This window comes from Monocercomonoides exilis (genome assembly GCF_001643675.1).
Source record: "Monocercomonoides exilis strain PA203 chromosome Unknown scaffold1-2713096, whole genome shotgun sequence".
Classification (NCBI taxonomy): Eukaryota; Preaxostyla; order Oxymonadida; family Polymastigidae; genus Monocercomonoides; species Monocercomonoides exilis.
In genome coordinates, this window is record NW_027150546.1 from 578,802 (window position 1) to 594,830 (window position 16,029).

Here is a 16,029-nt window from a genome sequence, read left to right on the forward strand (position 1 = left end):
ATCCGGTATTTTTTGCGCAAACTGTAATACGATTAAAAAAAAGTTTTTGCAATGCGTTATTCTTTTAAAGATGTTCCGTGTTTTATCAATTCTTATTTGAGGCAATATTTTTCATCCATTTATACACCAAAAATAATTCAAAATCGAAAAAGAAGTTAATTCGTTCAGAATTTCATTTCAAGTCAAAACCTAGAAATTTAATTTTCACAAATGTTGATAATTGCAAATGTTAATTTATTGGAAATGTTTTTCTTTCGTTTTAAACAACTGTATTCAATGATAACGAATGATATTCATTGATCCTTTTCTCCTTTTAAAAGATTGAAAGTGTTTTTTTTAGATTCAAATGCAATTTATGAAATCAAAAACAATTCGTTTCAAATAGACAAGATTGATTTCTGTCTTTTTGTGCATTTAACAAGAATCAGAACTATCCTATCTTTTTTATTTTTTGAGAAAATTTTTCATAATCTCCTGAGCACATATGAAGAGTTTTATTATAATACAATATTATTCCATTCACTCTGTTACACACAATCAAATACCAAAAAAACATCAAAAAAATTTTTTTTCTGATTGAAGTTGACAAATTCCTCAGATCATTCACTGAAAGAAAAGAAACCAACGTAAACATTAAAAAAAAATTTATATTTTCGAATTTTTTGATTACAAAGAATTTAGATGCAGAATTAAATTTTTTCGGTTTCGAATTATACTTTTCCGATTTCGAATTAAACTTTTTCGATTTCGAATTAAAGTTTTTCGACGTCGAATAATTTATGGTGTATTTTCTGATACAATAAAACTGATATTTTTGATTTATTGTTTCCTGAAAAATCTCATATTTCATCCCATTCTTAAAACTTTCAAATTGATCATCTTCATATAATTTCTAATGAAAACCAAATCAAAAAAGCAACCTATCAAATTAATGAATATTCTCAAATTGTGTTTCTTTATATTAGCATCACACAATTCAGCTTTCCATAATTTGTTGACATTTAAAAATTCTGACAATCAATTTAAAGATATCAAAAGAGAAAATAAGGAATTCACAAAACTTCAAAATAGTCAACATGAAATGAGAGATTTCATATATGAATATATACTCAAAAATAAAAAAATCATAAACGTTTGCGAAAGTGAAGTAGAATCACACTTCACAATATTTAATGCTTCAGTAACTGAAGAGAGCATTCTTTTTATTAATAGCAATACATTTCAAACACAATTTTTAATCCATGATTCATCATTTTTTCAATTGATAAGTTGTCGCCATACATCTGTTTCTTCTGCTTTCCTTGTGCAGTGTTTATCGGAAAGCACAATTGAATTTATCAACTTTTCAATTATCTCTTTTCCATTTTTCGAAAATTCACAAAGATTAATTCTCAGTTTTTCGTCATATACTCAAATCTCAATTGAAGAATCTTCGTTCTACAATTGGAGAACTCCTTTTAATTCAAATTTAATGTGGAGCGGGAATGCTCAAAGCATCTTTGTGGATAAATGCAAGTTCCATAACGTATCACAATCGGTGACTCGTAACACATGCTCAAATGAAAAATCATTTACGAAAAGCAGCGCGCTCTCAAACAGCGTTGTTACACGTTCTGTGAATGCTCTTGAAAGTGTAATTGTGTGTGGAACACAAAACTCAAATGCTTTCATTTGCTTTAATTCTTCTTTTATTCTCGGTGAAAGGATTGACAATTCATTAATATCACAAAATAGAAATGAATCATCCTCATCGTTGAATTTCAGCAATTGTGAATGGATTGGATGCTCTGCAGAAAGCGGAGGAGCGCTTTTTGTTCATGATAATACTACTGCAGTTCTTGAAATTATCAATTCTTCATTCGAAAGATGCAACGCAACAGGCAAGCGAGGTGGAGCAATATATGCTCTCAGCATTGCTGAGTGTCTTGTATTTGATTCAGTTTTTCTGGGATGTAGTTGCGAATCATCATCAAATTATGGAGGGGCTGGAATAGAATGCGACAACTTAAATATTCAGCCATTTATTCAGAATTGTTGCTTTCAAGAAGGATGGTCAGGGAATGATGGGGGTGCAGTCTTTATCTTCAATTCCAAAACAAAAACAAAGGATTGCATCGTTGATTGTGCGTTCATAAATAACAGTTGCCATAATACTAACGATGGAGATGGCGGAGGAGTTTGCATTTGGAATAATACTGGTAAAGTTGAGCTTCGCAACTGCCTCTTCAAAAATTGTTATTCAGAAGGATGTGGAGGAGGGATTACAATTCAAATAATAAAAGAAAATAATGGAACCCTTTTGTATTTCTGCTTTTTTCAAAATAACAAAGCTGAAAAGTTTGGACATGACATCTGCTTTCAAAGTTCAATGAATAATCACATTGATAGCTCGTGCAAAACAACAAGAAACACAATAAATAGAGTTGCTTGCCGTTCTGATGGTCAAGACTTAAGCAATTATCTTTCCTGCGAATATGATTCAATCAGATATGTTGCATCTTCGATTGTGCAATCAAATGCAAAAGATTCTTTCAGCTGTGGATTTTTCGAAGCATATCCCTGTGAATCAATCAGTTTTTGTGTCTCACGGCTTATTCCTGGAGTTGTTGTGAATATCAATATGATGGAAGGTACAATCTCTGAGACACATCCCATTAAAATCCTTAACAATCAATACATTTTAAGTGGGCCAACTGAAAGCGGAGCAGAAATACAAACCATGTTCGCTGAATCAGACGTGTCTCTTTTCAGTGTGTCAACCGGATCGCTTGATGTTAATCATATAAGAGTTATTCATGACTCTTCAATAAATAACAATAGAGAATCGCGAATATGCTGCATTTCCAGTTCAGGTGCAATCAATCTGAAAAACACAAATATATCAACTGATAATTCACATTCTTCTGACACATCTTTCAAAACTGAAATGATAAGAATCGTTGCTGGATCATTAACAATGGAAAATGTTGGATGGACTCGTTTTTTTTCATCAACGTCTTTCATATATTTGTCACAGACAGAAATTTTGTCGATTTCATTGCTTGAAACAACATTTGAAAATATTATTCGAACCTCTCAAGGTGCTGCACTTATCGATTCTTCAACTACAACCGCAAACATTGCTCTTAAAAAATGTTTCATTGACGGATGCGGAAGTCAATCTTCTGTTGATGGCGGTGCCATGCGCATTTCTTTGAATAGCCCATGTCACCTAAAAATTGAAGAAGGAACAATTCAGAACTGCTATGCATCATCATCAGTTGGAAGAGGTGGTGGCGTTTTCCTAAAATTGTGCAATTTTCAAGTTGAATTTTCTGTTTTCTCATTGTTCAACAATAATGTTGCAAAATGGGGATACGATTTGTTCGTTCAATCTCCAGATCTTCAAGCCACTTCCACAAGCGGCCAAATATTGTTGAAAATACCTTGGAACAGCACTTTCAGCACAATCAGAGGATTTGATAATGAAGCAACATCTGTGCCTATTCCATTGTGTGTGTATCTTCTTGATCAACCACAAAATATTACTGTGGCAAAGAATGATGCATTGAATCATCCTCTTTGCGGTTTCGAACAGTTTCCATGTTCGTCTTTGAATTATGCACTAACTCGTCAATCTGGAGACAAGTATGTTGTTTTCAATGATATGGTTACTCTTTCCGAAAATGTTAGAATCGAACAAAATGAACATATAATTCAAGGTGCATGTGAATCTTGCGGACTTGATATAGCAGACGAAATGAATGAAAATTCTAACTCATTGATCAGCATCTCGTCGATCACACACCTAACAACCTTGAAGTTCGCTCTTCCAGCCGAGCTACCATTTCATCAATTGTTCATGAAGTCATCATCTCCTCTTCTTGAGATCATTTCTTGTTCAATCAGCACAAAAGATCCTGACTCCGTCATGACCTTTTCGTTTCTAGAAATGGATGCAGGATTCCTCAACGTTTCTTTGTTTAAAACAATATCCTTGTTTTTAGGAAGTAATCCATTGTTTGTTTTAAATGGTCAAAATTCAGTCTGTTCTTTCTCTTCTTTTCACATAGAAAAAGTGTCGTCAAGATTATCATCTCATATCTTTTCTGTTTCAAGTAAGGTCACATTCAGGCTGATGAATTCGATGTTAAGTGCTTCAACAGATTCTCTGGAATATCAAGATCTCTCGCTTGGAGCAATCTTCGCAAATACTCCTTTCATGGTAGAGCTTACAAACAACACAATCACTGGCTTTGAAAAGAAAAGCTCAAAAGGTGGTTCAATCATGTGCACTTTGGAAGAAGGAGGAAAAATAGATATAATTGGAGGCACCATTTCCGAGTGCAAGAGTTTGAATGGAGACGGAGGAGGTCTGTGGATAGCAACGAGTGGAGCTTCTTCTTTTTTCATTAGAAATGCAAGTTCTTTAGCTCCAAAGCATTGTGTGAACACGAACTCAGAGCAACTTTTAACTTCCATAGCAAAGTGTGTTGCAACAGCTACCACTGTGACAAATGCTGGATGTGGTGGAGGACTTTTCTTGCAAATTGGATCGAATGCTTCGTCATTTGTTCTAAATGACTTGCTCTTTGATCAATGCCAAGGCACAAAAGGAAAGGATCTCTTTCTTGTTGCCGATGATCTTTTTCAAGTTTTAAGCAATGATTCCATTTCTTTCAATCCCGATTTAAACGATTTCACTCGCCTCAATGGATACGAGCTGTCAACAAGCAACAACGCTTTTTCAATTCCTTTGGTGCTTTATCTGTGGGACAATTATTCGTCTATCATTTATGTTGGTGGAACTGGAGCTTGGGACTTTTCTAGTTGCGGAAGTGAAACATATCCTTGTTCGTCCATCTCAGCTGCAATGAAACAACGCTTTGCCAATATAACAACAAATTTGATTTTGCATCCTTCCTTTTGCATTCAAGAAGAGCTTCTCTTCTCTCAGAAAGAGTATGCAATTGGCAGCATTGAAGATTCAATAACTTGCCAAATCACGGATACAGCAATCAACAAAAGAAACGCTTTGATATCATCTCAAAAGTCAACATCCTTTGAAGGAATAACCTTTTCGCTTCCACAAAACCTAACATCTCATTCATTGATATTTTCATGCCTTTCAGATACACTGAGTTTGAATAAGTGTGCCATCCAGTTGAAAGAAGAATACATCTCTTTTGTTTTCGGAAGCGTTGAAGGAGGGAAGCTTCTCATATCTGAATTCCAATATTATCATGGAACTGTCAACACAGGTTCTGTTTTTTCTGTGAATGGATCGAACGGTGATGCTTCAATACAAATGAGCTTCTGTAACTTTGAATCACTTAAAATTTCAACTGGAAATTTGATTAGTGCTGCAAACAGTGATGAAATTAATATCACAGAATGCAATTTTTCAACAATTTCCAGGGTGAAAGGGAGCGGAGGTTGCCTTCATTTCGTCTGGAGTAACAGTGTTGAATCTGAACTTCGAAGCACAAAAGTTAGCAAATGCAATTTTGACAAATGCAGCGTCGAAGAAAAAGATGCCGGAGGTGGCGGAGTGTTCTGTTCAATAGATGAGCATTCATCTGTTTTCATAAGCGAGTGTCAATTTAGCAATTGTATCGCGCCAAATGGAGATCAAACTTCTGGGTACGGAGGTGGAATATACTTCAATCTTGTCTCTTCAAATTCCTGCTTTTGCATTTCTGCTCCACTCTTTCCTCTACAAGCTCCAAACAAAGCAAAATATGGCAATGATGTTTTCATCAAAGCCGTTAATTTGTCACGAAGCATCACAAATGAAGCTTTACCATTTGTTGCCAGCATGATGGATTCGCTTACAAAAGAGTCATTAGGGGGATATGACGGAGAAGATGAAGAACATGCAATTCCTTTACAATTCTTTTTGAAGATATTGGACTCTTCGTTATTTGTGAAATCTGATGGCGTTGATGTGATTGTTTGCGGATTTGAAGAATATCCGTGCCATTCATTCGGGTATTCGCTTCAGAGAATTGCAGGAAAAGAGAATAAAACTCTTTCAATAATTGACGAAGCAATTCTGAATTGTGAAGTTATTTTGAATGCCACAAATGTTGCTTCTGTAGGAGATGTTGTGTCGCATTTAGTTTGCGAACGAGCGTTGGATGGCAATGCGCACAACGTGATTGGTGTTGAAGCTCATTCTTCAATCAAATCAGTCAACATCGAATTCCCGAACGCTTTTAGTAATGAAGCAATTGCCTTTTTTTCACTAGAACAAGATATGAGTCATTTAACAATTGAAGAATGTGAATTTGTACAGCTCGAAGCGGATTCGACATCGCTTCAGTTTGAGCTTTTTGTGGTCAAAAAAGGATGGTTGACTCTTTGTCAGACCTCATTCACTGCCATTTCTTCGTCGGTTCCTCTTTTCGATTTTTCTCCTTCTGCTTTCGTTGAGATACAAAATGCGAATATTGAAGATGTTAAACTTTCTTCGAAAAGTGCATTCATTTTGAGCGATGAAGTCGAAAATGATCATTCCAATTTCGTTGAAGAAGAAAACTGCAACATTTACTTTTCTTTATGCGCATTTCTTCGTATCCACCAAAATTTCTCTGATAATCCGTCTGTCATCCAGGCAGGAAAACGAAGAAATAACATTGTAACTATTGCAAACTCAACGTTCCAAGATTGTGGTTCGACTGTTTCACAAAAAGGTGGTTGCATGCTGCTGGAGCTCCATGAGAACTTTAAGATTGTTTGTGCCAATTCCACAATTGTAGAATGTTTTGTTTCATATGTGGGCAGAGGAGGCGGAATGTTTCTAATCGGAAAAACCAACGAAAATCAGCCTTTGCAATTTGTATTTTCTAATATAACATTATCTGGAAACAGAGCATATCGTGGCTTTGACCTTTTTATAAAATGCCAAAACATCGAAACTCAAATTGTTGAGGAACAGTTCCTGCTTGATTTTCGAAGTCTGAGCAGCAAAGAGCTCTCGATATGGGGCTGTACCAGAGAATTTAACGAAGATGAACAAGACTTACTTCCAAAAGTTATTTTGTTCAGAAGCGAAACAATTTTTGTTTCCGGCGTTTCGAGTAATAACACAAATAACAGACAATGCGGTAGTCTGAGCGGCCCGTGCACTTCGTTGGATACAGGCATTTCCCATGTAATTCCAACTAAATATTCTCAATTATTGATCGTAGAGGAAACAAATTTGCAGTCTGCAACTTCCATTAAAAGCGTTTTAATTCGGTCTTTAGATCAGCCTGAAAAAGTAATTATTCATTTGGACGAAAAAATAGAATGCGAGAATAGTCCTTTAATCGCCTCATACGACATCGTCAAATTGGAATACATTTTATTTATTTTTCACCCCTCGTTTTGTTCTGATGCCAACGCTTTAATTGGACAGATGAATGGAACATTGACGATTTCGTTTTTGCTTTTTTCAGTTGAACCAAATGATTCGATCATTGTGAAAAACGATTTAAACTTCAATATTATATCTGTTGATTGTGGTAGCTTATTATTGGAAAACTGCGAGTTTTCATTTCTCTGTTTGGCCAGACCGATGATTCTCATTTCTCCAAATGCTGAAGCCAGAATTGAAGACAACATCGTTCATGATATTGCAAGTCAAAAGTCGTTGCTTGCTTTAAAAAATGCTCTCGTGGTGGGTGTGCGTAGTTTGAATATTTCTCGAATACAGTTACAAGAAGGAACTTGTTGCGAATTTGCGTTTTCAAATGATTCAAAGGCAATATTGTCTTGTTTGTTTTTTGAAAATATTACAACTTCTTCGGATATGACATCTTCTATTATGGTCAACGATATTGAAGCACTGGAATTATCAATGGAGAATTGCTCGTTTAGGAATTGCATTTCTCGTTCAGAAAAAGGATCCATTGCCTTGATCAGCCTTTGCAAAAATGTTACAATCAGTTTTTGTTCATTTGATGGATTCAGTTCTGAGGCAAATTTGAATGTTCAGAATTCAAAATCAGATGCTATTTGCAAATGGAATGGTTCTTTGGTGGATTTTTCAAGCAGTGATGTGTTTTTGAAAGAAGCAAAAATAGAAAACTCACAAAAAGGCGGATTGTCATTGTCTGAAGGAAGTGTAACGATAGAAAAGGGGGAATTTGCAGGAAATAACGCGCGCGAAGAGGGATATTCATCGGCACGCAGGAACATTTTGTGCTTCAATGCACAGAAGTTGGGATTGGTTGATACGAAGGAAGGAGGAACAGCAAATGATAACAAATTACAATGGATAATTAACGATGGCTGCAATCTCGCTGGCTCTGGATTTGAAAAGGGATGGGCTCTATTTACACCAATTCTTGAGGATATTAAGACAGAAGATTTCGGAGAATGGATAAAACTGAGATTTTTCGGAAAGATGCTCCATCCATGCAATCTATCATTTCAGGTGATAAGCTCAAAAGGTGAAGAAAAGCTTATTGAAACGTACGAGCTTAGAGAAGAAGGGTATTTGACTGAGAAAGAAGCTGAAGGGATGGTAGGGTCAAGTTTAATCAAAGAAGCAGAAGATGAGGCAGAAGTGCTTGTAAGACTAAAATATGGATTCAAAAAAAGCCCTCTATATACGGATTGCGTTATGATAAAGAATGGAACTGAACTTCAGAAAAATTCAGATGGGAACATTGTGAAAGGAGGAAAGAAAGAAAGAACATTGTGGCCTATTATTGTAATTGTCCTTGTTGTCACATTGTTGATTGTTCTCATAATTGCAATTGCTTTTGTAGTTCGATGGAAGAAAGCAAAGGAACGATCAGAAGAATTGGAGGAAATTGTGAATGACAACATCAAAAAGGATCCGAAGGCATTCGAGATGGTGACGATGGAGATGTCTCCCGAGGAGCAGTGGAGGAGGGCAGAGAGGGAGGCTGAGAAGAAGAATGAAGAAAGGATCAAAAAGAGGGTGTATGAGAAAAGCCTGGGACACTCAGAGTCATCAGAGCATCTTCTCTCCGAGAGTGGATCAACTGAGTACATCCTGGGAAGAGACTCAGACAAGATCCCTGATTGGGCATTAGAAAAGGAGGAGGAAGAAGAGATAAGAAAGCGAACTCCATCACCATCCATTTCATCCACTTCAACCACAGGCACTTCAGACACAGAATCCACATTTGTTCGAGGGGAGGATCTGTGTCCAACCACCTCATCGATGTCGAATCTCGTGGATGCGATGGCTTGTTCGTCACCGCATGAGAAGCTGATTGTGGATCTGAGGGATTCGCTGTTCATGCTGCTGCACGGAAAGAATGAGAAGAAAGAGATGGCGATTGGCACTCTGCGGGAGAGGGAGCAGACAGCTGCCCAAATCCTGTTCTGGGTGGCTGGTGGGGCGCTCTTCTCCTTCGAAGACGGGGAGGACGATCTTCCCTCTCTGCCAAACCTCAGCCCCCACATCGTGCTGTTCTCCGAGCACATGGTCATCTGCATCGCCCTCCATTCAGATTTCTCTTCTGATGATTCTGACACATCTTCCATCTCTTCATCAACTGTTGTCACATCTGCAAGCGATGATGATGACGATGATGGCAGAAACGATAGAGACTCTCTGCCCTCATCTGCATTTGAGGAAGAAGATAGCTTCAAAAAAGAGTGTTTGAGGTGGAAGGCGCCTGAGCTCCTGATCAACAAGAAGATGGGGGCAACACAGAAGTCTGTGGCATTCTCCATCGGGATGATGCTGTGGGAGTGTGTGACGCTCCAGATCCCGTTTGGTGAGTACGAGGCCGAGACTGCCGGCCAGAAGATAGCAAATGGCGAAAAGCCAGATCTGGGCGCGGCAGGCTGCTCCGCCTTCGCCCAAACCATCAACGCCTGCCTTTCCCAAAATCCAGATGCCCGCCCCAGCCCTGCCCAGCTCCAGCGCCAGTTCGTCCAACACTTTCCTGGCGGCGCTCCCAGCCTCACAGCTTCCGATGCCCTCTATTGTTACCACCCCTTGCACCTCAACTGCTCCTCCGATCAATCTGCCTCCTATTCCGCAACAACCTTCACCGAATATCCCGCTGCCCCCTCCTGATCCTTCTCCGAGCAGCTGAACATGCCCTGTCTTTTTCCATCCAGCTCTCCCCCAGCCCTTCCACATCCCAAAGACATCCTTGGAAGCTGGCAAGCGAAAAAGTCACGTCTGCAGTTCAAATAAAGCGGAAATGACGCAGACAAGATAGATGCTCACAAATGACGATAGCGCAGACTGCATCTCATTCTGTGCCTCTTGTCAAACGTAACAGTCGTTTTATTTATTTATTGCTTTCTTGTCTTTTTTTTGGAAATGCTTCCATCTGTTTTCCGTTTTCATTTTGCCAGCGCCGATTTTGTTGTTATTATGAGGACCAGGCTCGCCAAGCTGCGGCCGTGTAGCTTTTTGCATCCTTCCATTTTGTGTTTGTTTGTTTGTTTGTTTTGTACTCGCTTTGTATTCGGCGTTTTTCTTCATTCACAGATGTTGTGGTTTTCAAGCCATTTTCATCCCCATTTCATTGTCCTGTTCCCATCCATGTGCGCTCTTCACATCACTTCCGTTGTCGCGCGCTCTCTCTCTCTAAAATAAACAAATCAGGGCATTTGCACTTCTATGTGGAAAAAACACACAAACAGGTGCCAAAAAGAAAAAAGCAAAAATTGCGTTTCTGTCACAATTCTCTGTCTTTCTGAGAAAAAGAAAAGCAAACGAATAAAATGCGAATTTTTCTATCAATAAAAACGATTGAGTGCACACCATTCTCTTTGGCAAAGAAAATGTCAAAGCGCTCGCTCAGCAAGAACACTCACTTTGTGTGCTTGCCCAGGAAGCAACACGAAAACGGAAACAGCACCAAACTCAATTTCGAAAGAGCCATGTTAGCCTTGCAACATAAAGAATAACAATATCACAAACAGATGCATCGGATGATTCACAAAAGAAAAGAAAAGAAAAGAAAAAGTTTGAAAAAAAAATGAATGGATGAATGAATGAATGAATGAAGAGGACAAAATCCAAATCACACATCTGGCCAACACTCAAAAAGCACAAATACTCCCACTGACATTTCAAAAACAAACCAATCAACAACAAAAAACAAACAAGCAATTGCTACGACAGAACAAACCAGAAAATACAAATAATTAGTCGTTATTAATGTCTTTATTGCATCAGAATTCTTTTCTTTTCGCTCCTCATTAATCTGAAGAGTTTGAAACTCGATTTTCTATCACTTTAAAAACTCATTGCTTTGCTTCCTTCTTGTTCCTATTTTCCCATTGCTGTGGATTCTTTTTTCGATTCCTCAATAATGAGTTCCTTTTCTTCTCTGCCCATTGTCGAAGAAAAATTCAAAGATTATCAAAAAGCTAATTCTTCAAGATTCATATGTGCAAATACTTCATACCTCAATTGCTCCAGTTCTTTCATATTCTTTTATGAAAATTAAAAGAATATTATTTCGATACATGCAAAAAAATGCGCTCATTTAAGACAAAATAGTGGAAATGATATGGACGTATAATAAATACAAAAGCAGTTTTTTAAGCAGTTGGATTTTTTTCAAAAATAGTTGTTTCGATTTCTTCAATTTGAATTGTTGGTTCGATCAACAGGAACAAAAGAATTTTAATTCTGCCCCATTCACCAGAATTCTGCAGTTTCATTGAACTTTTTATCAAAAACTGTTTTTTATTGAGTAGAAACAACTGGATTAGACAATGAATATCTTGGATCCTGAACAAATTATTTATAGAATGAGCATTGTTGATAAGTTTTGGAGTCTGTTCATTTTCTGTTATTTGAAAGCTCAATTCCTTTTTATTTCAATTATTTTCGAAGAATTGCTCGACGTACTTGGATGTTGCAACGAGGATGAGCAAAAGCAGAAAATCGTTGAAATGAATGAAAATATTGTGAAATGAATAATCCCGAGTTAAAAACTGTCTTCACAAAAGAACTACTCAACAAAATTGACAAAATGCTCGAAGAAAGGAAAATGAATTTGGAAAATGCGATTTTGTTGTTGAAGCATATTGGTTATTGCAATGTGCTGAAAAGAACTTTTGATTATATCTTTGAAAAATCTTCATTGAACAAAAGATTTGAGGAGATGATCATTGAAGAAGAAAAGAAAAAGGAAGAAAAGAATGAAAAACTACTTGTTGACCTTTGTGAATGCTATCTGACGCACAGTATCTTCCCTTCATCGAAATTACATTCAATTTGTGTGCCCTGTCTTCTGAAAGTTGCATCGAACAAAGAGGAAAACAAAGACATTCAAAAAGAAGTGGAGCTAGCTCTTTTGACCCTGAGTTACATTGAAGAAATTGATGTGTGGGTACCTGTAACTTCACTTTTAACATTTTTGAATTTCTTTCTCATTTTTTGATTAGGATATTGATAAATAACTATATTTGAATGAAATCAAAGAGAACATTCAATATCATCAGGAGCAACACAATCTGACACGCCTGGCGTATCAATCTGCTTGTGAATTTTTAATAAAGATGTTATTCAAAGATAATAGTTTGCAAGATACTATTTTGAATGAGCTGCATATGGTGAAAGAAGCAACAAGAGAACTAAAAGAGCTTTCAAGATTCGCAGATAGGAGGAGAAAGAAAGAGTCAAAAGAAGAAAAAGGAGAAAAAGGAGAGCTTGTTTTAATAAGATGGCTACAAGCATTGAGGCATATCTTTTACTCATGCCAACTGTGGGATAAAGAATACTGTACGCTAATTGGCAGCGTTGTTCAGATGTTCAGAGCAGCAAAGGATCATAGCCCAGACATTCTCGATGAATGCAATTATTTATTGAGAACTGCAGCAAAATTCAGAGCTGTGAGGGTTGAAGACTTGCTGAAAGGCGGAGCGGTTGATCTCTTTTTGGAGAGGATCCTGCGATCAACGATGGAAGATAGGATGGTAAATGAAAGTTTCCAATTCTTTATTGACATTTTATATCGATTGATAATGCAAGAGGATGATGAAATGGAAGAAGAGAATAAAAAGGCAACCAAAATGGAGCTATTTGAAAAATTCTCGGAAGATTTGAGAAGAGGAAGAAATGAAGTTTTTGAAAGAACTTTCTTCTTCCCCTTCTTCTTCTCTGATGAAAATCAATTTGTGCCACCTTCATTTTCAAAAAGTCGTTAACTGATTCCTCTTCTATGAAACAAGAGCAGAATTTCACACTTCATTCAAAACTGCCTCAATCACCTTCTTATGATCCGTCATTAAAATGAGATTGACAAACAGCGAAGAAATTGTTATTGTCATCATCAGTTATTTTATGAGTGAAGTAGAGAATGCAGATGAAATTGTTAGTAAAAATAGCCTCATTTTCCAAAAAAAGCAACAATAAAAAAGAACTATACCTCTGTGACCTGACAAATTACTTGAAGCCTCGTCTGTCACAAAAAAAAAAAAAGAAAGAAAGAAAAAGAAAAAAAGAAAGAAAAAAGAAAAAAAAATTTAAAAATTAATATAAAATAAACTATTGCTAAAACTTCCAAAGACTTTTCAAAGCAATGGAAAAGATTTGTTGATAGCATCTGTAATATCTTGTCGTTTTTTCTCTTTTGTCAGTGACCGTCAGTGACTGTCAATGACAAATTGTGACAAAAATATTCCTCAACTGACATTTCGTGTCAAATAAAATAAATATTGGGAACCTGATCATTTTATTTTAATTTTAATTTTTGCAAAATAATAAGAATTATTTCATGAAGATTTTTAAATTAATTATTATAGTAATTAAGAATTATGAAATAATTATAAATAACCCTTTTTGACAAGTCATAAATATCTTGTCAGTCATTTTGTCATTTTTTCAATTTTCTCTTGTCATGTCACAGAGGTATAAAAAGAACCATCGAAGTAAGTGGAAAATTATTTATCTTTGATTGAATGACAAATGAAAACCCAATTGCTATTACTCAATGATGATTCAGAACTATTCTTCCATTGTGAATAAAACTATGAGGGGAACAGTGAATTGGTTATAAATGTATGAAATCTGTTAATGGAGGTGGAACAAAGTCTCTATACGAAAAAATGACGTTCCAAGGTTGATAAAAAGTCGTTTTTGGAAAGTGCAGAGAAGTATCGAAACGCACAAATGAAAAACAAATCTCGTGATATTGGGTCAGTTATTTATCGGGACCTTTTTTTTAACGGCGCCAAAATTTTAAAATAGATAATTAATATTCCCACTTTTTATATATTAATTAACATTATCAGTATATAAGCAAACCCTGAAAATTAGGATAATTACATTTGAATACGAAGCCTATTTCCAATGGGAAGGAGATGTGGGGGTTAATCCCTTCCATCGAAAAAAATAATTAAATAGGTGGGTAACAAGGGGTGTGAAACCATTTTAATTCGTATTGAATGTAAATAAAAATTAAATTTCAATGAAAATAGAAAATTTTAATTTAAATTGAAATTTATAAATTAATAAATTGGACTTCAGATCATTACCATAATAAAAAAATGAAAATTGCTGTGGAACAAAAGAAAATTGCTGGACAAAGGAAATTACGTGGTGCGATGATATCTTTCGATTACAGAATGACAGACAATCAGCTGGAACTGACGGCACGCATAGTGGTGGATGGAATTGTCAGGATCACAGACGCAATTAGCTCCATGGAATTCTCACGCAAAAGGATCAAAAATACTGTTCGGGCGCTGAGAAGCAAAAGGCTGGTTTTAAAAGTTGGAAGACCGTGATTTGTGATAGGAGACAAAGAACAAATTGTGCTGGATGAAATTATCATTGAATCAAGATCTGGAAGCTGTTTGCCTATTCGGTAGGTTCGCGAACTGGTTTGTTGTTCTTAAATAATTAATAATTCAAATAAATATATTAGACGGATAATGTGATTAATAATAAAGATGACGAAGACGCCCCAAACATTAACGTTTCAATGGGAACCTCTAACCAATTTGTGAAGCGCCATCCCGAGCTGAAGAGAAGTTCACCGAAAAACATTGATGTTAATTGCATTGTAGTGTCGTGCCAAAGTGTTCTGCAGCCCTGGTATTCATTGCTGGACGGCTAACATGAAAAAAATGAATACTGCAAAGAACTGATATTCAACATGGATGAGTCATCACTAAGAGTCCCAACCAATTCAAAGCTAAGTGTGGTTCATCAAAAAAATAAAAGTCCAGGACTTCGCAAAGAACCAACGAAAATTGCGAATTCTTCTCTTGTTGCTGCTGTGGCTGCTGATGGATTTGCACTTCCTTCTGTGATTCTATGGCCTCGCAAGAGTCTTCCTGATGAAATGAAACCGCTGCTGTCGCAGACTCTGGATATCTGGCCGAACGGAAGTGGTTGGATGGGCTGCAATCAATTCAAAAAGAACGCGCTCACAATACTCCTTCAAGGAATTATCGATCGCAGAAAGCGTATGTCACTGGAAAACTCTTGCTGCTTGCTTCTCATCGACTCACACATTTCTCGCGCAGATCCAACAATCTGGAGAGAATTTCAAAAAGAAAATATCGACGTCGTCACCTTCATTCCTCACAGCACACATATCGCACAGCCTCTTGACAGAGGAGTCTTTGTTGTTCTCAAAACAAAACTGCAAACAAAATATGATCTTTTATCTTCTTTAACATCTTCATCAAAAATAACAGCTCTTGTGGATGTTCTCCCTCAAGCAATTCATTCCGCCCTCTCACCTGCTGTTATAAAAAAAACCTTCGAACCGAGTTGAGTTCTTCATAACGAATCTGGACCGATTCTCATGAAGCTTAAAGAAGCATCAGAATATCAACCTTCATCACATTCAAACAGATTCGATTTCTATGGCAAGTTAATTACTGATGAGAAGCTTCTGAATGATTGGAGTGAACATTTGGGAATTAAAGAAGAAGAAAAAGTTGAAAAAGTTGAAAAAGAAGAAAAAGAAGAAAAAGAAGAAAACGAAGAAAAAGTTGTTGATAATAAGAATTCTACTGAAGAAATGAAAAAAGAAAAGCAAAAAGAAGATAATGAGTTAAAGTCTTTAGTTGAAATGAAAAAAATAAAAAGAAAATTTG

The 16,029-nt window shown here is 36.5% G+C and overlaps 2 protein-coding genes across 2 annotated transcripts; both read left to right on the plus strand.

Annotated features, from left to right (window-relative positions):
• Positions 1–2,368: 2,368 nt before the first annotated feature.
• On the plus strand, positions 2,369–10,027 carry MONOS_6030 (uncharacterized protein; the record flags this gene model as incomplete). Its single annotated transcript, XM_067876230.1, has 1 exon — positions 2,369–10,027. One exon carries the CDS (start codon positions 2,369–2,371, stop codon positions 10,025–10,027), a length of 7,659 nt encoding a protein of 2,552 aa, XP_067736206.1.
• A 5,050-nt stretch (positions 10,028–15,077) lies between these two features.
• Positions 15,078–15,704, plus strand: MONOS_6029 (uncharacterized protein; the record flags this gene model as incomplete). Its single annotated transcript, XM_067876228.1, has 1 exon — positions 15,078–15,704. One exon carries the CDS (start codon positions 15,078–15,080, stop codon positions 15,702–15,704), a length of 627 nt encoding a protein of 208 aa, XP_067736207.1.
• Positions 15,705–16,029: the final 325 nt, after the last annotated feature.